Raw genomic sequence first — 26,167 nt, forward strand, 5'->3', positions numbered from 1 at the left:
AATTCTAACAAGAGGAAGAGAGACTTAGAATTTGATCCACTAGAAAACAGAATGAAAAATAACAGGTTAGGACCCACTTCGGGTATAAATGACCAGTGGTCCTTCTTTTAAAACTGTATTTATTTCTATTTTACGTGCATGAGTGGTTTGCAGCATGTATTGTATGTGCACCAAGGCATGCATGCCTGGTGCCAGAGGAGGCCAGAAGAGGGTATCAGATCCTCCGGGACTGGAGTTCTAGATGGTTGTGAACCATCATGTAAATGCAAAGAATAGACTCTGAAAGACTAGCAAATGCAATTAACCACTGTCCATCTCTCCAGTATCTATTCTTAAGACACTTGAAAAGCTGGTGTCATTTGAACTCAAGAAATTAGGACAGATAGCCTCACCTCCCCCAGACCCCCTACACACGTGCTCATACACACACACACACACACACACACACACACACACACACACACACACACACACACACATCACCCAGAAACACTGTGTTTGGCTAGAATTGCCCATGTTTAAGGATGGCTCAAGGCCCAGGCCCTTCTGCTCTTTCATTTGCCTCCTTCTTACCCTGATTTTACCTAAGAAAGTTTTTGCGGCATGCATAAAGGGAATCGGTGTGTTTTGCTGCCCCCTTGTGGCTTCTTTAAGTTGTTCTCCTAGCAATCCATACCATGTACTAAAATTTTCCAATTGAAACTTCTCCAATTCACATTAGGGAGCTAAGTTTGCATTTTGTTCGGCTTTACCGTCAATGGAAAACGTGTGTGTACACTATCACACTAACTACCGTGCTCAAATGACTTCGTAAAACTAAATTCCCAACCGCCTTTGAAAGAGGCCTTTGGATGGAAACTTCCAAAACAAAAGGATACTTCGTTTCTCCAAAGTTTAGTATCATATGATCCACTATTATCACAAAATGAGATTATTATGTTGTCAACATAAACATGGCTTTATTTGGAAAATGGAGAATTGTAAATGTTTCGTTATGTTACCTGCCATTTAAAAGGGTTCCGATAGTAGGACATTTTAAATAATCAATTTAGATATTTTATTTTTAAAAAGGAGAGGCATCTATGAGAATCCAGGAGTCATTTTGAAGTAATTCGTCAGCACTGGGGAAAGGCTATTGCAACTGTAACTGAGTCGGAAAAAGAAAAACAGAACCAAAAAGTAATAAAACCACCACTAATTATGTGAATTGGTCAAAATACACCTGGAAATTTCCAAGAGACGTTTTTTTAAACAGGAGTTAAAAATAAAGTTAATGCATTTAAATGTTTTCTCAGCCTCTACTCTACAATCATTTTGGGCTTACTCACATCCAAACTGTTCCTAGGCCATGCTCAACATTAATACAGATCTTTTTCTAGAAATATGAAACACATTATAAACAAACATTTTAAGATATAAGTATGTGTAATGAGTCTTTCTCTGTCCCACCAGCCAGCTCACAAATAACGACTCAGGGGCTTATTAATTATGAAAGCTTGGCCTTTAGTTTAGGCTTGTTTTTAACTAGCTCTTGTCATTTAAATTAACCTGCTTTTATTAATCTACCTTTTAACATGTGGTCTTTTAATCTTTCTTTCATTCTGTTTGTCCGACTCCCTCCATGTCTCCTTGGCATCTCCTGAGGACCTCGATTCTCCTCTTCCTCTCTCTGCCTGGAATTCCCACCTATACCTCCTACCTAACTATTGGCTGTTCAGCTTTTTATTACACCAATCACAGCAAATACATCTTCATACAGAGTACAAATATCCCACAAGTATATAATATGAAATAATAACAAGAGTTTGAAAAATATGTCCTACTCTTTGGCTTGTCTCTTTTTTGTCAAAATGTGTTCTCTGTAGGGTTGGAAAATTCAGGCTGGCTGAAGGCATCCGCAGGCCCACCTGGTACCTTCTGGGCTGGGCAGGTAGGTGCAATTATGATGAGCAAATATATGGCGGAGAAATGGGAGAGAAAGAGAAGCAGAGTGGTCCATGCTGTGGAAAGAGGTAGAGCTGAAGGAGTGAAGGCGTGGAGAACAGGCAGATGTGGGTACCCTGCTTGCACCCTGGGGCCAGCCTGGGCTGCTGCCAAGGGCCATATGTGACCACAGCTGGGCTCTGTGTTGATAAACACGACCCATGTTGCCAACAAAGACCACAAGGATGCCCTGGGTCTGGGCCACCACCGTAGCCATGTTGTTGTGAGAGGCCCATGTTGCCACCAGGGACAAGCCGGTCTGAGAGGCCCGTGCTACCATCTGGGGCCATGACATCTGGGCCTAAGCTGCTGCCGAGGACCATGTCTGGGTCTGCGGCCCTCCAGCAACCAGAGTCTGTGCTGATGTAACCACTGAAGGCTGTGCAGATGCCTGAGGTCTGGTCAGCCACCTGAGGCCATGTTGGTGTCTGAGGGCCATTGTTGTGGATATTGCTCGATATAAATAAAGTACTGATTGGCCAGTGACCAGGCAGGAAGTATAGGCGGGACAAGGAGAGAGGAGAATTGAAGAAGGAGAAAGGAAAGGGAGACCCGCTGGAGCCACTGCCAAGACAAGGAAGGTGTAAAGTACCGGTAAGCCACGTGGCAAAGTAAAGATTAATAGAAATGGGCTAAATATAAGAGTGAGAGCTAGACAATGATAGGCCTGAGCTAATGGCCAAACAGTTTAAATAATGTAAGAGTCTGTGTGTTTATTTTATAAGTGGGCTCCGGGACTGGCGGGACTTGGCGGTGGGAGTTGGAGAAAAATTCTCCAGCTACAGGCCATGCTGTTGCTGGGGCCATGCCAATCTGAGTAGCCCATGCTGCTACCTGGAGCCATGGTGACATCCAGGCCTAGGCTGCCACCAAGGACCATGTGTGGGTCTGTGGTCCTAACACAGCCAGGTTCTGTGTTGATGTCTGTGGCCCATGTTGCCACCAAAGGCCACACAGATGCCCGGGTATAGGCCACAACCTGTGGCCATGTTGGTGTCCAAGGGCCATGCCTATCTGAATGGCCTGTTATTTGAATCTTAGATGATTTTTTAATTTAAAAAAAAAAAACCCAGAGCTAGATATCAGGGTGAAAGCTGAAAGATCAGAGAAGCAGAACAGGCCACAGCCACCACCTATTACCTCACCAACTCCACAAATCCTCTGACTGAAATCCTCTGAGTCTTCACCTGGAAGGATCTCAGCTGCTTTAGTTCCTGTTTCCTCACACCTTGTATATCTTTCTCCACCCAGCCAGTCACTTCCTGGGATTAAAGGCATGTATGCTTCCCAGTACTGGGATTAAAGGTGTGTGCCACCACTGCCTGGCTTTGTTTTCAGTGGGGCCTTGAACTCACAGAGATCCAGATGGATCTCTGCCTCCCAGGTGATAGGATTAAAGGTGTGTGCCACCACTGCCTGGCCTCTATGTCTAATCTAGTGGCTGGTTCTGTCTCCAATCCCCAGGCAAGTTTATTAGGGTACACAATATATCACTACAGTGGCCTGCACTGCTACATGGGGCCATAGCGTCATTTGGGCCCAGGCTTCTGCTGAGGACCACGTCTGGGTCAGTGGCCTATAGCAGCTAGGGTCTGAGCTGATGCCCATGGTCCTGTTACCACCAAGGGCTGAAGTCTGGGGTCTAGTCAGCCACCTGAGACTATGTTGGTGTCCAAGGGCCATGCTGCCACAGGGGTCACACTGATCTGGGTGGCCTGTGCTGACACCAGGGCCAAAGTAATGTCCAGACCCAAGCTGCTGCCAAGAGGCCTGTCTGGGCCCATGTTCCCACTGTGGCCGAGGTCTGTGTTGATGTCCATGGCCTGTGTTACCATAGGGGGTCATAGGAACCATGTGTATTGAAATCATAGGGTCATGCTAAGCCAGCCCTGCCCTTTACTGTCCCTGGGATAACTGGCCCCTCCTCTCACTGAACACTGCAGCAGGAGAGCTGGCCCCACCCCTCATGGGACAGCTGGCACCTGCATTCAGGAAAGATGGTCCCACCCCTCACCACAGGCCTGGGAGAGCCGGCCCCAATGTCATGGGCCTAGGAGAGCTGACTCTGCCCCTTGCCTAAGGGGAGTAGTCCCAGTGGCCCTGACTGACCAGCTCACCTACCACCCAGACCCACAACCTAGGAGTTGGGTTGTCCCACCCAACTTCTATCCCATTTATGACCTGTTGGAGAGCGTGAAGGGACGGGTCCTGAAGAACAATAGCTGGAGAATCTCCATGACTCAGGGAAACAGCAGGATACCCAAGAGGAGTTTTCGTGAGGGTCCAGTGATGATGGTGTGCCAGAGGCCAGAGGCTTTGAACTAGACCAATGACTCATTGCAGTGAACATTTGTGGGTGGCTGATTGGACAAAAGGGTACACTGAGTGACACGCCGCAGCTCCCAATGCCACTGGGGTGAATGAAGAGATGTTGGAGAAACAGGAAAGATGGAGGAGTGAGGTGGGTTTTTTGTTTTTTGGTTTTAATTAATTTGGGGGGTATTTCTTTTCAGGAGGGATGCTGCAGGGGTGAGGGGTGGATGTGGAGGAATTGTGAGGTGAGTGGGATTGGGGTGCATGATGTGAAATTCCCAAAGAATCAAAAAGAATTCTGTTTTATATACATATATTGTTTAATATTAATATAATATTAAATATGCATTTTTATAGATATGTTGTTGTTGTTTTTTTAAGAGCACTGGCTGCTCTTCCAGAAGACGTGGGTTTGATTCCCAGCATACAGGTGGTGTCTCACAACTGTATCTCAAGTCCTGGGGATCTGGAGCCCTCTTCTGGTCTCTTTGGGAACTGCATGCACATAGTCTGTAACTACATGTGCAACCCAAACACCCATACACACAAAATAAAAATAAGCAAATCTTTTCAAAGGCCTTACTCTTCATGCCAAACATCTCATACACACCTGTAACCTCAGCTCTCATCAGGGTGAAATAGGTGAAGATAGGAAGACCACTGAGGCATGCTAGTTTCCTAGACAACATGAGCCCGAAGTTCTGGTCGACTCTGTCTCAAAGGACTAGGTGGAGAATGATAGAGATACCCCATGTCCTCTTTGGGCTTTTGCACATGGGCACAGGCACACACACTTATATACATGCATGTGTACATATATACACACCAGGTCTCTGTGTATTATCATGGCTTCCAGTTGAATGTTTTTATGGGATTCCTGAGTGTGCACATGAGTGGGTCTCTGATTTTTGTGCCTTCTCTTGGGCTCTTTTCCTTCTGTTTGTTTGTTATGTCCAATTCCAATGTGTTGGTTTCTGTTTTGTCTTATCTTATTTTATTATTTTTTTAAAAAGTTTTTATTCTCCTCTAACCTCACTTATATCAGTGTGCTAAATTGCCTTTGGTATAGCAGAACCATTATAAAGAACATATATATTATTTATAGCAAATTATATATTATGACATATTAAGCAAATAGTGATAAATCATTATATACAGTATGAAACCTATGTGAACCATATTAATATATTCATATAGTCTTACATAGTATGAATCATACAGTATGAATACTCATAGTATATAATTATTTATTGCATTGTATAATGCAATTATTTTATAAATAGTTCATGGTATATAATATGAATTATTATATATTAAACATATAAAGTGTGTGTGTAACATTAAATTTATTATGCATTACTACATGTACACATATGCTACATGAAAGTACAATAGAAAACAGTGCAGGGACATAAGGTGTAGTGATTATTGTGATGATTTAGACATCGAGTAGAAATCTTTCACTTTGTGGAGAAGTCGGTGTGGATGTTTACATGTTAATAGGCCATAAATATTCAGTTATGTGATCAACATACATGAAGGCATGTTAATAAAATGTCTAAGTAGGACAATCTATGAAAATAGCATTTCATAAACGCCACAGATTTGAGCCTTTTAAATGAATTGCAAGATCTTACCCCCAACAGGTTCTGTAAGAAAACAGTCGTACATCAGACAACACAATTTTCACTTAACTTTGTGAGGCCATGGCCCCTCTGAAGCCAGGGATGGGTCACAAGACAGCAGTAGCCCCCCTGACCTGAGTGATCCCCAGAGCTGTGTACTCAGCACAAGCAGGACCCCTGAGGGAATGAGCACAGGGACACCAACTCTGAGGACCATGTAGATCTCAGCAACTGCTGCATGGCAGGACTCCCACAAAGCCGGGGACCTGGACATTGATTCTTTGGGTGATGGATTTACATATTCATCACGTTTTGTTTGGTGTGAAGACAGCTCACTTCTCATTCATAGGTCCAGGGAAATGTTGTATGCAACTGTTCTGATGTATTTATGATTGCTGGCAATACTGTCTTTTTCCTAAGGGTGTGCTACACTCTCAGTAAATGATTTGAAGAAAAGGATACTTTACCAATGATGATTTTACAATCTGACAGGGAAGTACATGTCTGATAAACAATATATAGAGGCAGCTATCTATCTCCTATGAATTCTGTCATTTCTTTCCTCAAAACAGGTAATTCTTTGAGTGGTGGGGGCGGGAGGCTTTGCCAAAGAGGCTGGATTGCAATCAAAGGTGAAATTATCAACCATCGGATGTGCAACAGACCACTTCCTTGGAAATATAACGGGAAGAACTGAAACACAGTAAATCAGGCGGCTGTTTCTGTTGCTTCTAGAAAATGTCACGTAAAATGCCATTTCACCTTGGAATTTTTGCTGACATCTGAAAGTTAATGCAGAACCCTGCATGTTTGCCCCTGCGAGGAAAATGGGAATTCATGTTACAAGCCCACATATTATACATCATAAAATATTTCCATCCGCTCCCGAACTTTCCATAGGAGAATGCCCAAACGTCTTTTATGGATTACTACGGGGAAAATGGAGAGTATAGATGGAGGTTTGCCCATCCACATCTTCCCACGTCTCCCTGCCTCCCATCTCCCGCCACACACATACACACACACACACACACACACACACACACACACACACACACACACACACACCTATGAACATTTGGCATTGTTTAACTCTGAATGAGCTTGCTACACACATGCAAAAGATATTAACTTTACATTTCCTATAACTTCCTCTGACCACGAGAGATGTTTGTTAACTAAGTACCGGGCTAAAACTCCGAACTGTCTCCCTTGTTCCCCAGTACAAGACTGTGTGGTTGGTGCTTTTCACTCTTTTGGAGGCCTGCCACCTGGTCCCAAATAAATCGCACATGGAGGCTTGATGCTAGCCAGCTTTCCTTATTTTAAATTACCCCGTCTATCTTTTGCCTCTGGGCTTTTCCCAGATTTACTTCCGTAATTCCTATTCTTACCCCATGGCTTGATGCGTAGCTGGGAGGCAGGCCCCTGGCGCCCTCCTCCTTTTCTAGCTACTTCTTTCTCCCAGATTTCTCCTGCTATATATTCTCTCTGCCTGCCAGCCCTGCCTATCTTTTCTCCTGCCTTGCTATTGGCTGTTCAGTTCTTTATTAGACCATCAGGTGTTTTAGACAGGCACAGGAACACAGCTTCACCGAGTTAACAAATGCAACATAAACAAAAGTAACACACCTTACAATAATATTCTACAACAAGACTGTGTCCTTAGCAGTCTGAGCCCACCTCCCACCGCCATTGCCTCAGGCCCCAGATTTTCCACTCTGATGCTGGACAATGTAGTTATCTGATGGCAATCACTGAAACATGTTAAAAGAACTAAAAGGGTGCCACAATCCCCCCACAGTTATATGTAGGGGAATCCCCAGTGAATGCCTGTAACTGTAAAGGTAAAGATCAAACCATATACATAATGCTTCTTCCTATAATCATAGACTAATGGTAGACTTAAATTATAGAATATTTTGAGAGAATGTGACTATAGCCATGTATTTTTTTACTACAGTAGGCTGCTGCCCATGTTATATTTTAATTTTAGTTAACATGCTGTCATGTATATAGATCTCATAAATGAATATTTATCGCCTATTAACATGTAAACATCCACACTGACTTCTCTACAAATTAACCTCTCCTTTACCACAATCCTCACATAACATCAAGTATGCAAGGGTACATACAGGGCACCTGAACTGTCTGCTCCTCCCCCTGCTCCTCCCCTGTTCCTCCCCTGCTCCTCTCTCTGCTCCTCTCTCTGCTCCTCCCCTACTCCTCCCCTGCTCCTCTCCCTGCTCCTCCCCTGCTCCTCCCCTGTTCCTCCTCCTGCTCCTCCCCTTGCTCCTCCCCCTGCTCCTCCTCCTGCTCCTCCCCTATTCCTTGCCTACTCCTCCCCTGCTCCTCTCCCTGCTCCTCCCCTATTCCTTGCCTACTCCTCCCCTGCTCCTCTCCCTGCTCCTCCCCTGCTCCTCTCTCTGCTCCTCCCCTGCTCCTCCCCTGCTCCTCTCTCTGCTCCTCCCCTGCTCCTCCCCCTGTTCCTCCCCTACTCCTCCCCTGCTCCTCTCTCTCCTCCTCCCCTGCTCCTCTCTCTGCTCCTCCCCTGCTCCTCCCCCTGCTCCTTAGGTTGGTCCACTGTCCAGGTTTCTATTCATACACCCTTCAGCTGATTAAGACCATGTATCTGTTCTGATCTAATTGAACAGAATGAGGCGCCACTCTAAAGCCTGCCCAGCTGCTGAAATCCTGGTGATCTGCCCTGTGTTCCCTGGAATGCCGCCTGCTCATCACATAACTGACACGCATAACTCCTCACCTGTACAGTTTGGCTGGTGAGGACAGCCCAGACCATCCTGGAACCTGCTGCTCAATGATTTGTAAAGTCAGAGAACATTACAGGGAGGGCTATAATGCAAACCAAAGGGCGGCTAGACCCCTCGCTCTGACTCCTCCATTTTCTTAGATATGTAAACCTGAGCCATGGAACTGTGAGATCTCCCTGCCCAACCATAACGGTGGCAGCAGGGGTGCATGCCTCTGTGACAGAGGATTATGTCAGTCCTTCTTAAGTTATTAATAATAACATTTGTGGACTTGGGGCTGTGGAGATGGTTCTGTGGATAAGACACTTGCCAGACGAACATGAAGGCCTGAGTTCAAATCCTCAGGACCCACATTTGGGATCCTGTTCTCCTACAGTGAGATGGGAGAATGGGAATGGTTAGCCTGGCATCTGCAGCTTCTCATCCATAAATGCACCCTGTCTCAAACAAAGCAGAAAGTGAGGCATGACACCCACCCAAGGTTGTTCTCTGACCTCCACATGCACACCGTGGCACATACATGCCCTCCATCACACACAGGAGTGTGGAGAGAGAGAGAGAGAGAGAGAGAGAGAGAGAGAGAGAGAGAGAGAGAGAGAGAGAGAGAGAATGTATGGAAAGACATGTACACCAGGAGGCCAGGTGGAAATCCCAGACTTGTCCGTTACAAAGTCTTTGGCACTGGCACACATGGTTTTGTTTGACAAATTGTGATAGCTGGTCTTAGTTTCAACTTGACTACATCTGGAATTAACTAAAACCCAAACATGCAGGAGCATGCCTGTGAGGGATTTTTGCTTAATTTGAGGGGGTAAAAGATATCTTTAATCCAGATATTAGACCCACCTCTAACTTGGGTCACACCTTCTGCTGGAAGCCTATATAAAGACATGGATAAGAGGGAAGTTTTTATGCTTTGCCTGCTTGCTCTCGTCTCTCTAACAAGTCCATTTCTTCACTAGCATTAGAGCCTACTTCTTCAGAATTATGGCAAGTACTGCAGATCAGCTGAGACATCTAGCCTTGTGTGGATCCAGAACAACCTTTGGATTCTTGGACCTTCTATTCATAGGCAGCCATTGTTTGATTATCTGGACCACAGCCTATAAGTCATTCTAATAAATCCCTTTTCTATATATACAGCAAGACATTCATTCTATAAGTTCTGTTACTCTAGAGAACCCTGACTAAAACAGATTTATACTTCATGAATCTAACAGTATTCAGGTGACATTAATTACAAGACCTTTTGTCTCTTAGAAGCAGACTTCACTTTCCTATCTCTATGCCTTATGCTTTTTCAAAAGGCTTTTTCTTAATCATTTTGTCCTCTGAGGTGAACATTTTCCTGAAATGCATCCACTTGTTCCATTTCTATCTGGGTATATACCTTTAGGAGCACCAAGACATCATCAGGTGAGTGGATTCCAGTGGTGCAAATTCTTACTTTTTGCAAGTCTGATCTCTTAGCCTGAAGCTGGACATGAAATTGAAGGGGATGGGGAGTATGAGGAGAATAGAAGGAGAGGGCTATGAGGAGACAAATAACTAAGACCATGCTGATGTTCAACCCTGAGGAGAACTTAGGAGATCCTTTGGTTCTCTCAAACATCTCTAAGGCACTGTAGCCCTAAAAAATATATATAAGAAGATGAATAGTTATCAAAATGGAATAATCATTTTTTTCCAATTCAGGGACAGCTAAATATACATGTATGTATACATGTATATATTGAAATGTTATTCAACCACTAAAAATGATGATGATATAGATAGGTAGCTAGATAGGTAGGTAGTACGTAGGTAGGTAGATAGATAGATAGATAGATAGATAGATAGATAGATAGATAGATAGATAGATAGATAGAAACTGAGTTGACAAAATGCCCCATAATGTAATTTGGAAATAAGGCAGGTGTGGTAGCTGATCTTTACTGTCAACTTGGTAGGATTTAAGATCATTATGGAAGCAAACCTCAGGATGTGCCTATGAGGATGTTTCCCATAAGATTGAGCACAGAAGGAAAGAGCCACCCACATTCAGGGTAGAGTCCTGGGCTGAATGAAAATCAGAAATCTAGGTGCATACCAGCATCCCCCCACCCCCCACCCCACTTCCTAACTGAGGATACAATGTGACCAGCTGCCTCATGTGCCTGCAGCCCTGCCATACCTTCCCTACCATGACTGAACCCTCAAACTGTGAGCCAAATAAGCCCCTTCCTTCCTTGAGCTGCTTTTTGTTAGTTATCAGTCACAACAGTGGACAAAAGTAGCTAATACAGCAAGCAACAGCATCCTAAGTCCTCTAAGGTTTTGTCACGTGTGTGCGTGTGTATGTGTGTCTCTTCTGAGTGTGTACATGTGTGGGGTGGAATTAAGAAACAACCTATTTTTAAAATTCATGAACAATTAACTTAGAATAGGAGGTGGTATTTCTTTTCCTGCATGTGTTCTCTAACTTCTCTCAAAGTGTATTATTTTTAAAATACAAAAAAAAAAAAATAAGCTATTTCCATTTGAGGAGAAAACACCTACTCAGCAAGTATTCGTGAGCCCCGGCCATCTGGGGTGGTGGGGAAACACAGACAGTTCTGTGAGTCACTCCTGTTGATGGTTGATTCTCTCTCTCTCAGGTCGTTTTAACTCCAGTTATGACTTGACTTCACACTGAGGTGGCCAACTCACCCTCAATCAGATAGCACTGTTTTGATCAAATAACTTCCCTTGATGAAATTATGGATTATAATTAAAGAGAAACTAATTTCATCATGAATTTTAATAAATGTTTCTCAGTGTCTTTTGACTGCTGATTGAGAGAGAGAGGTTGGGGGGGGGGGACTACAGAGAGCTCAGTCAGAGAAGTGTTTGCCTTGAAAGCATAAGGTCCTGAGTGTCTACACCCCAGAACTCATGAAAACAAAGGGCAGGCATGAGCTCCAAGATGGCTCAGTAGGCAGACAGTTCAGCAGGTCGAAGTGCCTGCCACCAAGCCTGAGGACAGTTCAATTCCCAGGCCCCACATGGTGCTTGGAGAGAACTGATTCGTGCAAGTTGTCTTCTGTCCACATGCATGTCATGACACACCTTCCCACCACACACAAAATAAAGAACTAAAATGCAAGAAAAATGTTTTTAAGCCAGGAAGTAGCACATGCTCTGCAAAGACAAAAATCTCTGGGGCTCAGTGACCAGTCTGTGGTGATATTGTGTCCCCCAATATATTGTGCACCCTAATAAACTTATCTGGGGTCAAAGAACAGAACAGCCACTAGATAGACACAGAGGGCAAAAAAATGGTCACACACACACACACACACACACACACACACACACACACACACAAGAATAAGATGGTTTCTTTTTTAAGTTTCCTAGTTTATTTTCACTTGGCTGCATTATCAAGCACTGTAGTGCTTATAAACTTAGTTTTCAAAGGTCCACTCTTCCAAAATACACTTGTAATATTCTCACTGGAGGCCATGTTTTATAACTTATTTGATGCTGGACCTTGTAGATCAATAATTCTGGAGGAAATCTAATGTTCATGGAAGAATTCTGACTAGCCTGAGGTAAAAGGACTGTTAGTCCAAGCTAGCCATCATGGGAAGATAGGGAAGTGCTAAACTAACTCCCAGATACCACAGCCAACCAAGTCTAGATCCTCAGCAATGAATGAAGCCTTCTATGACTTACTCCAGCCATCAGCTAGCAACTGCATGAGGCTCCAAGCCAGATCATGTAGCTGTCCCCAGGAGAAGCACAGGAATGCCAGACATGGTAATAAACTTCTGTGAGATTTTCAATGTCTATAGATAAAGAATTCCAATTTAAAAAACAAAACAAAACAAAAAACAAAAACAAACAGGTACTTCTGGTAGCTGCCTTTCTCCATCCTGAGTGAGGAGGAAATGATTCTGATGAAACAAACTAACACCTGTCAATATGAGAGGTGTACAAAGAAAGGTGTTATATTCTTCAGAAGATAAATCATTTCAGATCTGATGATTTCTTAGTGTGAAGGTGATAATGGCTGTGGAGAAGAGGAGAAAATAAGAGCCTTTGAATATGGTGCCTTTGAATATTATGCCCTCAGTGATGCCCAATAATGATTGTCAACTTGACTGGATCTAAAAATCACCCAAGGAAACAAGCCTTGGGGCATGTCTATGAGGGATTGCCTAGATGACCTAAGAGCAGAAAAGCCACCCTTTATGTGGCTTGCACTTTCCACTGGAGTGGTTCACAGTGAAGACAAAGGAGAAAGAGCTGGGCACAAGCAGCCACCTGCCTCATTCTGCTTCCTGACTGTGGAAAGGCAGCAAGGGAGGGGGGCGTGGGGGGGGGCCCACGGGGCGTGGGGGGGGCGGGACACGGCAGGAAGCATCTGAGGGTTGCTTATTGGCATTTATCTACAGGCAAATTCAATGTGACCAGGTGCCTCATGTTCCTGCCACCATGTTTCCCCCCACATGATGGACTATGCCTTGGGATGGTGACCCCAAGTAAATCCTTCCTCTATTAAACTGTTCCTTGACAGGTACTTAGTCATCACAATGAGAAAAGTAACCAACATTCCCTCCCTATCCACAAACCTTCTACTTTTTACAAGGAAGGTCTATTAGGTAAAGATGAAGGATTCGAATCATCTTATCTGCTGGGGAAAAGATTGAAAAGTCTATGTGGGCCCACTGTCCATCTATCATCAGAAAGTCATTTAGGTGATGTGTGTAAGTACCGTGAGACCTCCACTCTGGAATCTAATTTCTGAAATGATGCAAATCGAAGGTCCAATTTGACGTGTATTTGTGTTTCTGATTCAACAAGGACATGTTTAATCAAGAGGCAAGATAGAAGTAGATGTATACTTCCTGATACAATGGGTGATTCATTCCAACAGTTCACATTGAGGTTTAGCAATTCTTCTCCAAAATACATTAAGGTGAATATAAAGCAAATAGGGCTTAGATTATAAGACAAGTCAGAAAACTTTGTGGACCCAACTATATTTACTTATAGTAGCATTTTCTTCTTCATCTCTCTGACCATCTGACTCATGGCACTGCTACATCTCACAATGCAAATGTCCTAATGTGACACCAAAAGTATTAAGCAAAACTTGAATGATTGGTTGGCTGCATAGTTCAGTGTCAGGAACACATGGAAAAGAAAAGCAAGTAGGTCTGGGTCTTTTCATTTAAGCCATCTGATTTTAATCGAGATCTTGGCCCTCCCTTCTAACCAAGGGTGTCTACAAGAATATTGAGTCTGAAGTACATCATGAATGGAATGCTTTTTTTCTCTCTCTCTCTCTCTTGAGTTGTAAGGATTTAGTTCTGTTGTGTAGATATGCTTGGTTTTGTTCTACTTGGGGATTGGGGTGTGTTCTGGTTAATCTTTTGTTTTGTTTTGGTTTGGTTTTTTGTTTCTGTTTATTTTATTTGCTCTTGTTTTCTTTTTTTTTTTTATGCCGAATGCTGTTTATTGAAGGAGGGAAGAGGTCTTAAATACAGGCTTACAGCACAATGAGAGAACCCCAGAGGGCAGAAGTTCACTACCAATGTTTTACAATCTTGCCTCTAAGCTGTTAACACCCATTATGCAGGATACACAGACAAGGAATTTCCCTTAAGCATTCAGGACCGTAGGGAATTAGCATAGGGAGGATATCAAGGTCAAGGTCAGCAAGCAAGGCAACAGTTACCCAAAACGGGGGCTAGAGCCCTACAGGTCCCCCTTTTATTAAAAAATGAGCTTCTGACTTAGGTTGCGTGGGAAGTCAGCAGGTCACCTTACCCGTCATGGAGACGCCTGCCCAGGCCACACAGGCGCTCTGTCTTAGGTTGGTGAGCACCCCCCAGGCATTACCCATCTCTGAATACTCATTATCATATAGGCTCAATCATGTGTGAGTTGCAGAGTTAACTGCTGCCAAAGATCTCAAAGTGGCACTGGGCTTGCAATCTGTGTGTTCAAGAAACAGAAAAGCCCAACAGAGGTCCTATCCCACCCATAGCCAGTAGGCTAAAGGCAACTGAGCCATTCCCTTCCTTAACGAGCCTTACTGCAAATTGGAGTCATTGTAAGATGGTATCCCAAAAGCGAATGGAACTTGAGTTTATAAATTTATAATTTTCAAAGCCAATCAAAATGTATATAACTATTGAATTAAATTTATCATGCCCAATAGAATGAAAGATTAATTAACTGTTGTAGCTACTGAGTGAGGTAACCCAAACCCAGAAGGACAAACATGGTATGTACTCACTCATAAGTGGATTCTAGATATAAAATAAAGAACACTCAGACTGCAACCCACAGAACCATGGAGACTATATATATATAGCATGGGGGACCCTAGGACGACTGTGGCTTATAATAAGTTTTGGTTTTACTCAATTACTGAGCAAGCCTCGATGAAACATTTCACAGTTAAGATGGGAATACATACTGTATCAAGCTGATAATAGAAAGGTGGATAAATTGATTAATTTGAAAAATGAAAAAAACAAGAAAAATTTGAACTGTTTAAAAAAGGAGTCAAACAAACATATTTTGCTGGAGTAAAAAAAAGGGGGGGAACTGGGGACTCATCATTCCTCTCCACATTCTATTCTTTCCCTTGCTTTATATATTTTAAATTTTTTACTGGTTAATCTTTATTATCAACTTGACATAACATAGAGCTACCCGGAAAGAGGTAACATCAACTGATGGATTTCACAGGTCAGGTTGGTCTGTGGCCATGTAGACGAGAGATGATCTTGATTGATGACTGATGTAGGAGGGCCCAGATTACTGTGGGTGGCACCATTTCCTAGGCAGGTGGTCTTGGGCTGTATCAGAAAGTTAGCTGAGCCAGTGAGCAGAATTTCTCCATGGTTTCTGCCTTAGATCTCGGCCCTGACTTCCTTCAATGATGGACTGTGGCCTGAAAGTATGAGCCGAATGGAGCTTTTCCTTCTCTGCATTGGTTTTGGTCATGGTGACAATCAGAGATACAAACATCAAGTGAGAATGGGACAGCAGGAACAGAGGGATAGGGGCGGGGCTAAATCATGCAGGCAATACTTTCACATCAAAGGTCTTGTTTGGTTTTGCTTTTTTGCTGTAGTGGGGCTCACACGCAGAGCCTTGCTCAGGCTACACCGAGACCCCAACCCTGAACTATATCTACAGTCCACTTAGAGAGTCTTCTCCTAAATGGAGTATTCCTAGAACATGTCTCATGAGCAATTCAAGGAACATACTGACCCACTGCACTTTTTAATGTCTTTTATTAATTGTACAATTTCTTATGAGATAACACACCATTTCACTCAAGAACATCACTCCTGAATGCTTACATTATTTGATCCAGCTATGGAAGCATGGTTAGCACTTTGATAGAATTGAAGTGGTTAGGTGTTTGTTTTTTGCTTTTATCGCTGTCTTCTCCACTGTTTGAATCAGTTCACAGGTTGATGAGACATTGAACACAACACGTGCAGTGTGAACACACACACACACACACACACACACACACACACACACACACACACACACATCCAGAGAAAAGTTACAGTGTCAGCAGCTCAAACCTTCCTCCTTGGCACCAGTGTGGAACTGAAGAACATCCTGAGATGGGAAGTCAGAGTGGACGCTCCTCTTCAACACAGAAATTCAAGTTTGACTTAATCTCTCAGTTTCATTTTCCTTTTGAGGTGGTAAGAAGGGAGCCTGGAGAGCCACATAACAACTGCTGGCCTAACATCTCTGCCATTGTCTTGGTCAAATGCATGGATTCAAAAACATACTTCATAGCATATCAAAAACATATATTAATATGCTCTTGGATGAGAAATAAAGAGAAAAACAATGCTGCACATTTTTCAAGATCTGGTGATAGGAACTCCATCATACCATGACCTGTACATAAGTATAAAACAAAACTACCCCACCTTTGGCAAATTAGTATATTATTGGCTTCATGACTGACAGAGGCCAGTGACCCAGCTATTATACAGCCCTCATCAATGGTACTTGCAGGGAAAGATGGATTTCTCCAGAAAGGGACCCAGGCGATTCAGCTATTCCAAATGTTACAAACACACATGACTTATTTAAGGCCACATCATCCTTTAGCTAGGTATACTCCTGGAACCGTTATTACAGCTATTATAAATCAACTACAATGTTTATATCTACCTCAAACCCTGCACGTGAGTTATTTATTGCCTTAATTTTAGGATTTCTGAGGTAATGTTACCAGTTATAACAAGCTGTTAAATTAAAAAACAAAAACAAAACAGAAAAAAAGAAGACCCACCACCTACAACGTGGCTGACAAGAAAGCTAAGCTAACATAAGAACATACTGGGCCACCTCAGACAAGAGGCAAAGATAGACTAGTGGGCTGTCCGACAAAATGGGTGTTTGTGAAATACAATCCCAGCGCTTGACAGAAGTTATCAATGGATATTTCTAACTTTCCTTTCACCATAAAGTGATGCGGGGTGTTTCTGGTATGGAAAAAAAAAAATCAGCTTCACTTGTTTCCATACAGGAAAATTCAAGGTAAAGTCTATACCCCCAGCTCCTTCACGTCTGTAAGTGAGATTGCAGGGTCAGAACTTAAATGTAACATTTAACTCAAAGGCAGGGAAATGTTCTGCATGGTCCTTCCTGAACAAAACTCTTAATAAATTCTACATCCTGCAGCTCAGTTTGCCTCATTTTAAAGAAAAAAAAAGATGGTTTTAGCCCAGGATGGTCAGCACCAGCATGGTGCATGTGGCAGGAAAGATGAAGCAGACCCACAACAGCATGCTTCTCCTACTCTAAACTCTCCCCCACACTAACTGTAAGGGCTAGAATTAGGAGTTCTGAAGGATGGGTGGACATCCCTCTGTTATCTTCTTTCAGGACATTTTGAGTACCACAAAACAGTTATCCAGACAAACTTTATTCTTGCATCAAGTCATATTTGCTTTGGCTTGAGAGCTTCCTTTAGAATATACATGGTTGGCAAATAAAATTGGTGTGTAACAAAGGAAAAGAAATAATCATATTTCCAAATAAAGTGTATCTCCCATGAAGTCCGCAGGATGGAAGGAAGGGTATTGGTTAAATATTACTTAAGGAAACTGAATGCCCAATCCAGTTGCTCCTTTTTAAAAATCCAAATGGAGGTTACCAAAGGAAAGAGAGTTAGCAAAGGACTCTTTGTCCTTCTACAGAGGTTCTTGCACATCCATGTGTATTGCTGCTGCTGTACCCACAATAGTAAGGCTATGGAATCAGCCTAGATATCCACCAACTGATGAACTGATCATGAAATTTGGTATGTATACAAATGGAATCTGAGTCCGCCATAATGAAAAATGAAATTTATAGAAAGATGGATGACTGAAATATATCAAGCGAGGCAAACCAGGCACAGAAAGAGAAACCCCTCATGTCCTCTCTCACATGTGCATCATAGCATCTATCTGTACATGTGTGTATTAATGAGGGAGTGGGTGTGTGCAGATGTCAGGAAACTAGTGATGGGCACGTGAGAGAGAAAAACAGGGGGGTTTAAGGAAGAAGGGCAGACATAGTAATAGAAAACAAAGAATATGAAAGTAGAAGGTGAAATACTGGTGGGAGAAGGGATTATCAAGCATGGGGAACACTGAGCTAGGGGAAGAGGAGGGAGCAGAAGTGAGGTTCAGCACAAACACAGCATGCTTCAAAATGCCACAAGCACACCTGCTACTTAGTAAGCTGGCTGAAAGTTCTCTGGGATATTTTTAAGAAGTTAGAATGATGAGGCTCATTGTTTCATAACTGTTACTGACTTTTACTGTTTGAAAGCACCCACACAAGCCAACCTAGGTCATCTACAAAGGGAGAGCAACAAGAAATGAAAAAGACACACTAAAATGGTTGGTGACCTGGTCTAAGCTCAGTCTACAGATTACACAGGAGAGTGTTTCACACGTTCAGGAACAAGTTAGTACACACGCCTGTCCTTGCTCTCCATCCCACAAAATTCCATTTCTAGAACGAGACCCTGAGCCTCAGAAAAGCACAATTATAACCTATGGGGAGGCATGAAGCATGTCAAGATTACTCCTCACAGAAGTCTGCCTATACTGACAGTGTCAGAAAGAAATTCAGTGCAGATCTCCAAAATTCTAACTATAAACTCCCAAGAAAAGGGGGCTCAATTGCTAAATTCAGATGAAGAAACCCATGGTCACAAATTTCTCAGAATCTCAAGAGTAGACTAAATACACATAAACTATTTTAAAGATTTGGCTGTTTTGCTTTGTGTGTTTTTTTTTTAATGTGTATGTGTATATATGTCTATGGGTTATAAGCAGCACAGGCAGGCAGGTGCCTGAGGAGTCCAGAAGAGAGCATCAGATCCCCTGGAACTAGAGTTAGAGAAAGTTGTGAGCCACTACATGAGTCCTGGGGACCCGAAGTTCTCTTACCATTCAGCCATCTCTCCAGTCCCTCAATACATGTAAGTTCTATTAGCACATTTGCATTAAAGTGCAAACAAAACAAAAAGTCCCTACTACAAAGCCCTTGAACTTGGCTTCTGTCTCTTATTAAATTAGACTCCTCCTCATTTTTAGTAGAAAGACGTTTCTGTGAGACTTCTACCCAAAAAGTGAAGTTTGGGTTGGGAATTACAAAGATAACGCCCAAATCATGCCCTGTCTCCAAAAGACCTGCCATGGGAAGATTGGATTTCCATAGCTGTCAATAGCAAAGCCTCAGGAAAAGGTTGTCTCTGCATTTGGTGCTGAGATACTTCCCATGGGAAAATAGCTGTGCTTTGAAGGTTCTAGAATTCATTTTCCCCTGATGAAACAAAAACATTCTTTTAGGTAGACTATCTGACCAAACGTTTCAATATGCCCTCAGAAGGAGTCTCTGCATGTCTTTCTAAGTGTGATTTGTTATAAAGGTAATAGATGATGTAGATACTGTGTAGACAATAAAGATACTAATAGCTTTAAAACGTGTTCCATTCTGGAAGGAGATAAAGGAAAAAGCAGAGGTTCCTCACAACAGTCATCTTAGAGCCAAGGGTACAAATACTGACAGAGGCAGATGATGACATGACTTTCTGGGTGCACACTGACCCAGCAGGCTCTGAGGTTCAGAAATTCATGAGGGGTGGAAACCCAGGAGAAATCACATCATAAAGGTGGCATTGTGTCCAGGTCCCTTGAATCAGTAATGTATTAATGGGTAAATAAGAAGAGTGCCCTGCCCAAGTTCAGAGGCAGATCTCAAATCGGACAGCATGAGTCTAATCATGATGCAAACAGGAGCCCTATAAAGATCACCAGAGAACAGAACTATTGACCCTAAACTACTCCAAATTACTTTGGGGACAGTGGACAAACAAGCAAACAAGTCAATGGATGAGGTGGACACGTTTCTGAAGATGTCAGACTAGAGATGTAGTCAAGTGGGTAACAGTGGGACTGGAGATATAGCCCAGATAGAGTGATTGTCTAAAATGCATGAAAACCCTGGGTTCACTTCTCAGCACCACGTAAAGCCAGGTGTGGTGGTGCACACCTATAATCCCAGCACTTGGGAGATGGAGGCAATAGGGTTGTAAGTTCAAGGTCATCCTCAACTATATAACAAGTTTGAGGTCAGTCTGGAATACATGAGATCCTATTTCAAAAGCACCAAAAAAATAAAATAAAATAGGATAGACAGATGGCTTAGTGATTAAGAGCACTCACTGATCTCCAAGAGGCCTGAGTTTAGTTCCCAGCACCCACATCAAACAACTTATATCTTCCTGTAACTCCAGCTCCAGGGGATCCAGTCCACATGTACATGTACACACAGACACCGAGAGAGAGAGAGAGAGAGAGAGAGAGAGAGAGAGAGAGAGAGAGAGAGAGAGAGAGACAGAGAGACAGAGAGAGAGACAGAGACAGAGAGAGAGAGAGACAGAGACAGAGACAGACAGAGACAGAGACAGAGACAGAGAGACAGAGAGAGGAGTTAAATTAAAAGTAAAATAAAAGACTCCTATCTGCCTTCTACTTGTAATGCCAAGTCTAGTCTCACAGTCCACTGTGGTTCTGGGAAGAAAGAAACACAACAGTTGGTGTTTGGGTTTGCTACTCTCCTTGCATGCACATTCCACTACAAAGAAAAAGCAAACGCAAAGAAGCTAAGACTCAAGGACACAGTTGACATCTAAGAATGTGCCTCTTCCAAACTAAACTCAGTCATGATGTCAATTACAGCATGAGTCTAATGAAAAGGATATCATTTAACCGAGATAAAACTGTTCCATCGCCTCTGGAGTAATAAATACTTACCTGGAGAAATGAACAGGAGACATTCATGCAACTAAACACTTCCCATTATTTCTGATTTTATTTTCCTATATGCATCTTCCTAGTAGGCCTCACAACTAAGCCAAATATGGAGTTGAAAACTCTATTCATATAGTTTATCAATTAGAATTTTGTGTTTGATGGTCTAAGACAAGCCATGGCCTTGTAAGCTAAATACAATTCGTGCTTGGTTTTATAAGTTTTTATTGCAACACAGCCATTTAGGCATTGTTTTGGATTTCAACAGAAGAGCTAAAGAAGATTAAAAAAAAAAAACATGAAACAGAAAGCCAAAAGTATTTACCATGTGAGCCTTTATAGAAATCTTGCCAACTTAATCAAGAATGACACAGTCTACATTCTATAATGTTGATTGATCTACATTCTATTGCAGTCTATTGATCTATGAGATCTACAAACTTCCATCCCTCCCCAACAAAGAAATGCTTGCAAAATGATGGTTCATACATGACTTACATTTTCCTAGGGAATAGGTTCTAGTTTTCAACAAATTTCCAAGAGAATTATAATTTAATCAGTTAAGGCCATAGAAAAACCAAAGACTATCTTTAGCTGACAGTACATTCAACAGTGTTTTAAATGAAGAGAAGTCCAAGGAAAGAGGACCATGGGATCTCCAGGATGAAATGTCGTGTCCATTCATCTGGTAGCCATTTCTTCAGAGATTTACTCTGGCATTTTTCCACCCCGATGTCTACTTTCAATGGCCTGATGGAAAAGTACTCATTCCTTTTGAAAAATTAAAAAAAAAAAAAGACCATGACCAAGTACCATTTCACTCACTACCTCCATAAAAGCAGGGGGTTCCTCGAGCCAGAAAAGCCTCTTAAAGTCAGAGACTTTCTGACAAAATCTTAGTGTGACAGAAACTCACCTCACTTGCAGAACATCCACCTTGATGAATTGAGTGAATACATAAATGTTATTTCCAAGGTCAGAGAACATAACCCTCCCCCCGCAACAAAAAAAAAAATAATAGAAATTAAGAACTAGATATTCATTGTACTTTTAGGACAAAAACCATGTTTTTCCTAAACACTCTTGAAAGTGACCCCTCTGAATAGAAACTCTGGGGCTAATTAAGACATTTTGAGGCTAAACTATGACATGTTAGCCCCTCTTGACTTCTTTTGTGGTGACATAAGACACTAGATCAAGTTAATTAAGAGAATCAAGGTGAGTGATCATCTCGGTACCCATCTCCTCTAATGCAGAGGCCACTAACTGTTTCTATTGAATTTTTTAAAATATTGTGTATATGTGATGTTTGTATGTGTTGTCCGTACTTGTTGGTGTGGGTGTATGTTCATGTGTCAGGAGATGCACACGTATGTGAGTATGTGGAGACTACAGGTCAATGTGACGCATCTTTCTTCAAACTCTCTCCAACTTTGTTTTGTGAGACAAGTTCCTCCCCTGAACCTAAAGCTAATAGATTTAGATAGACTGGCTGACCAATGGGCTGCAGGATCTGCCCAGTTGTTCTCCCCTTCCTCAACTACCTCAAACTAGGGTTACAGGCACAAACCACCACACTTGGCTTTCACATGAATATTCAGGATCTAAACCCAAAGCTCCATGCTTTCCCCACAGAACCTTTCCCTCCTGAGCCATCTCCCCAGCTCCATCTGCTTATTTCTAGACTATGACATCTGGCAGTGTCCACTGATGAACAGCAAAGAATGGTTCCAATCTTTAATTTCATAATTAAGGAGGCAGACAAACCAAAACTATCAACAAGATAGAGAATGAAACAATATAGGGAAGCGGGTGCTGAATGGCTGAGAACTCAGTTTTGAAAGTCACTGGCCAAAGACTGAGCAAACTTCAGCATAGCATATGCCCAGCATCCATAAGCCTTGAGTTGAAATAATTCATAGGCATGGCAATATATTATTAGTTTCCAGGACAAACACTGTCATCTGAATGGCATGGTTCAAAGGACTACTGTGAAGCAGTTGGGACCTAATTATTTGATACACCTAAGTATTCAATATCTTGGCCTACAGCATCAAACACAAAAAGTTACTGAGACAACCCACCAATGGCACCATAAAGAAGGAAGTGTTGGCGAACTTTGGCATGTGAGAATTTTTGTTAGGCTTAGAAGATGGTCAAGAACTAGGACCAACAATCCATTTTGGCTTCATCTATATACACTCTTCTCCATTTCAGGGGGCCATTTCATTCTGATTTTACCAGTACCCTCAACCCTGACTGGTGTGCATCAGGAACTCATGAGGGATTGGTATTTTTTTTTCTTTCTTTAAAGTACTAATTGCCAGGCTCGACCTGGACCAATTTATTCCAAGTCTCTGGGGCCAGGACTTTGGCACTCACGCAGCCTCCTAAGTGGCTCCAAAGTGTACCAGGCTTGACCCAGTTCCTCTTCCCACTATGGCATGTTTGACAAGTTCCTGTCCTGGGCTTACAGTCCAGACCACACAGGTGCACAAGTGTAAAATGTGCTCTTTGTTAAAAGTATTTCAAAGTAGGAAATCAAGTGAGACCAATCTGATCCACACCAGAAAGATGACTGACTTGACTGTCACTAGAAGTCCTAAGAGGTGCCCCAGGCTTTTTCCCATTACTTTCTGTACTCAGAGATGAGTGAGCAGAGCGGGAAGACAGATGTGATCTCCCTCCATGTCAAAAAGAGGAACTTTTAGATTGGGAAAGGTGGAGGGGAAGTTGAATGGACATGATCAAAAGGATAATACCACATTTCTGGCAAGAAATAAATAAAAAGTGTCTTTAGAGCAGAGGGAGTTGTGCTTAATCAAACAGGAATATTGTGTTTATGTGTGTGCGGTATATGGTAAGTGGTGTGTGTTTGGCGGGACGGAGAGAGTGTGCCCATATACAACACACTTGTGAAGGTCAGAGAGCAAATTCAGTTATCATTCTACCTTTTATCAGGTGCATTCTACCTTTTGTTGGAGACAAAGTCTCTCCCTGGCCTAGAATCTCAGCACATAGGCCAGGCTAACCGAGTCACAGGCTTCCAGGTGCCTGTCTCCACCTCCAATCTCACCATCTCTGGGATTACAGGCCTGTGCTCAATGCCCAGCTTCTGTGGGTTTGGGGAATCTGAACGCAGGTCCTTAATTGAGAGGCAAGTGCTTTACTGGCAGCCATCTCCACAGCTCTGCCAATGGATGTCCCTTACAACAGCAGCTAGAAGAGATACGGAAGTGTCGGACACACTCTAAGCAAGCGTCCTGTGCAAGAGTCTTGAAGATGCAAATAATACAGTGAAAACTGGACTGTTTATGCTTCAAAATCTGGAGGGAAGGAAAGGAGAATTCCAAGAGGTCAGGGAAGGGGAGAAAGTATATTTTCCTTTCTTCCCTTTTTATCAACATGTTGTCTTCATATTCTAATAGTAACCTTGAATTAATACTGTGTCCCAAAGTAATGGTTCCTCACTATTTAGCAAAAGATTATCTTTTCCCTGCCACTCATAAAACTTCTTAATCCTAGAGGACCACAGAAGCTTAAACTAGAGAACCCATGGTGTCTTTAATCACAAGAAAACACCTGGTTGTTTAGTCAGTCTGCTAGAACTTGAAAGTGGAACAAGCCACTCCATGATGTCATAGAAACACCTGACATGGCCTGAGCCTATGACAGCTTGGCAGTCTGTGCCGAGGCAGTATTCCACATTACATTTTCATTTCACTGAAAGACTGCTGCCTTTTAGCGTCTCCTATCACAGCCCTTCTAATAATAAGGCTTTTTTATGGAACATGAAAACAAACAAGCAAAGCAGGATAATTCACAAATTACAAAGGCAGGCCTTGGGGCACATCCACTGAGGAGAATCAAGAGCAAGACGCTTCACTTCTCTCTGTGAGTTTTCATATCGCATCTCATGACTGACAGGTATCCTTCTAATATAGGTGTTTCTAGAAGCCACTTAGTAGGACTTGGTTTAACAAAGGAACACACACACACACACACACACACACACACACATACACACATACTTACACAAACACATACATACACAAATGCATACACAGAGAAAGATAAGTAAATATAAAGAGCACACCACTTTCCATTAGTTTCATTTTTTCACTAAAACTATACCACAAATTTGAAGAGACCCATTGGTTTTTACTCTTTGAGCCATGATACAAGTGACTTCCATATTTTCCAAAGTTGGGGGTTGGGATATGATCAAGATACTTTGACAATTCATTCAAAAGTTGCGGTGGTTACCCAGGATTGAGTTGAAGTTTGGGAGCAGCAGCCATGACAGCTGCAAGCCACACTGCACAGGAAGAGCCCCTTTGTTTGAGATTTTTATAATATTCTTACAGATGCATATTAAATAACTTCCTCTGGACCACAGACATGATTGAACTTACAAAATAAAAGCCCTATAAATACTGCCAAGTCAGCCTTGCCTCTCTATCTCCCTTTCTTGCATAAAATGGAATATTTCCAACCAAGCACTGAAACATAAATATTAAAATAATAAGTGGGATACACTACAAATCTACTTTACAATTTCATCACTACTGTAGCACCTTGTTACCAGGGCCAATGCATTCATTTTGTAAAGAACACGAGAAATCTGAGAAGCTTGAGGACTCATATGACTCGTCATTAAATATTTAATCACCTTTTCAAGTCCTAAGCCTTTATCATATTTCATCCATCTAGAGAGTTCATTCTATACTAGAGATTCCATGGCCCCCTTTGGAGAGGAAAAAGAAAAAATAGGGAGAAAGAACCCTCAAGAAGGCAGGGTTCAATGATCTCAAGATGACTTTTCCTGTTGGTGTTGTAATGAACTCACTTCACCCTGTAAACCCACCAATCCACAGTAGGGTCAACCAGTAAGTCCATGGCTTTTTAGTCCCCAAGTATCAGTTTTACAAAAGATGCCACATCGGTTGCTTTGGATTCGTGTAGGGTGAAAAATGGATGTTGCTGGGAAAGAGAAGAAAAAAAATACATGGCATTAATACTTGACATTGATAATATATAAAATTTAGCAAATGAATCTATGGGTTTAATAAATAGGTTAATATCTCTATGGAAGCAAACCGGATTTCTCATATCTTTTGTAAAATCAAGCACATATTTTTTG

At 42.3% G+C, this 26,167-nt stretch overlaps 1 protein-coding gene across 2 annotated transcripts in view; it reads right to left on the reverse strand.

Annotated features, from left to right (window-relative positions):
* Positions 1–15,953: 15,953 nt before the first annotated feature.
* The window catches only part of Map2k6 (mitogen-activated protein kinase kinase 6), a 133,015-nt gene continuing 122,801 nt past the window's right edge, over positions 15,954–26,167 (reverse strand). For both annotated transcript variants that reach the window (XM_052756482.1, XM_052756483.1), the window contains one exon: positions 15,954–26,007. In XM_052756482.1, the coding sequence (XP_052612442.1) occupies positions 25,930–26,007 (78 nt within the window). In that variant the 3' untranslated portion in view covers positions 15,954–25,929. The remainder of the gene's footprint in view (positions 26,008–26,167) is intronic.

This window comes from Peromyscus californicus, unplaced genomic scaffold (genome assembly GCF_007827085.1).
Source record: "Peromyscus californicus insignis strain IS unplaced genomic scaffold, ASM782708v3 Scaffold_3__1_contigs__length_106647218, whole genome shotgun sequence".
Lineage (NCBI taxonomy): Eukaryota > Metazoa > Chordata > Mammalia > Rodentia > Cricetidae > Peromyscus > Peromyscus californicus.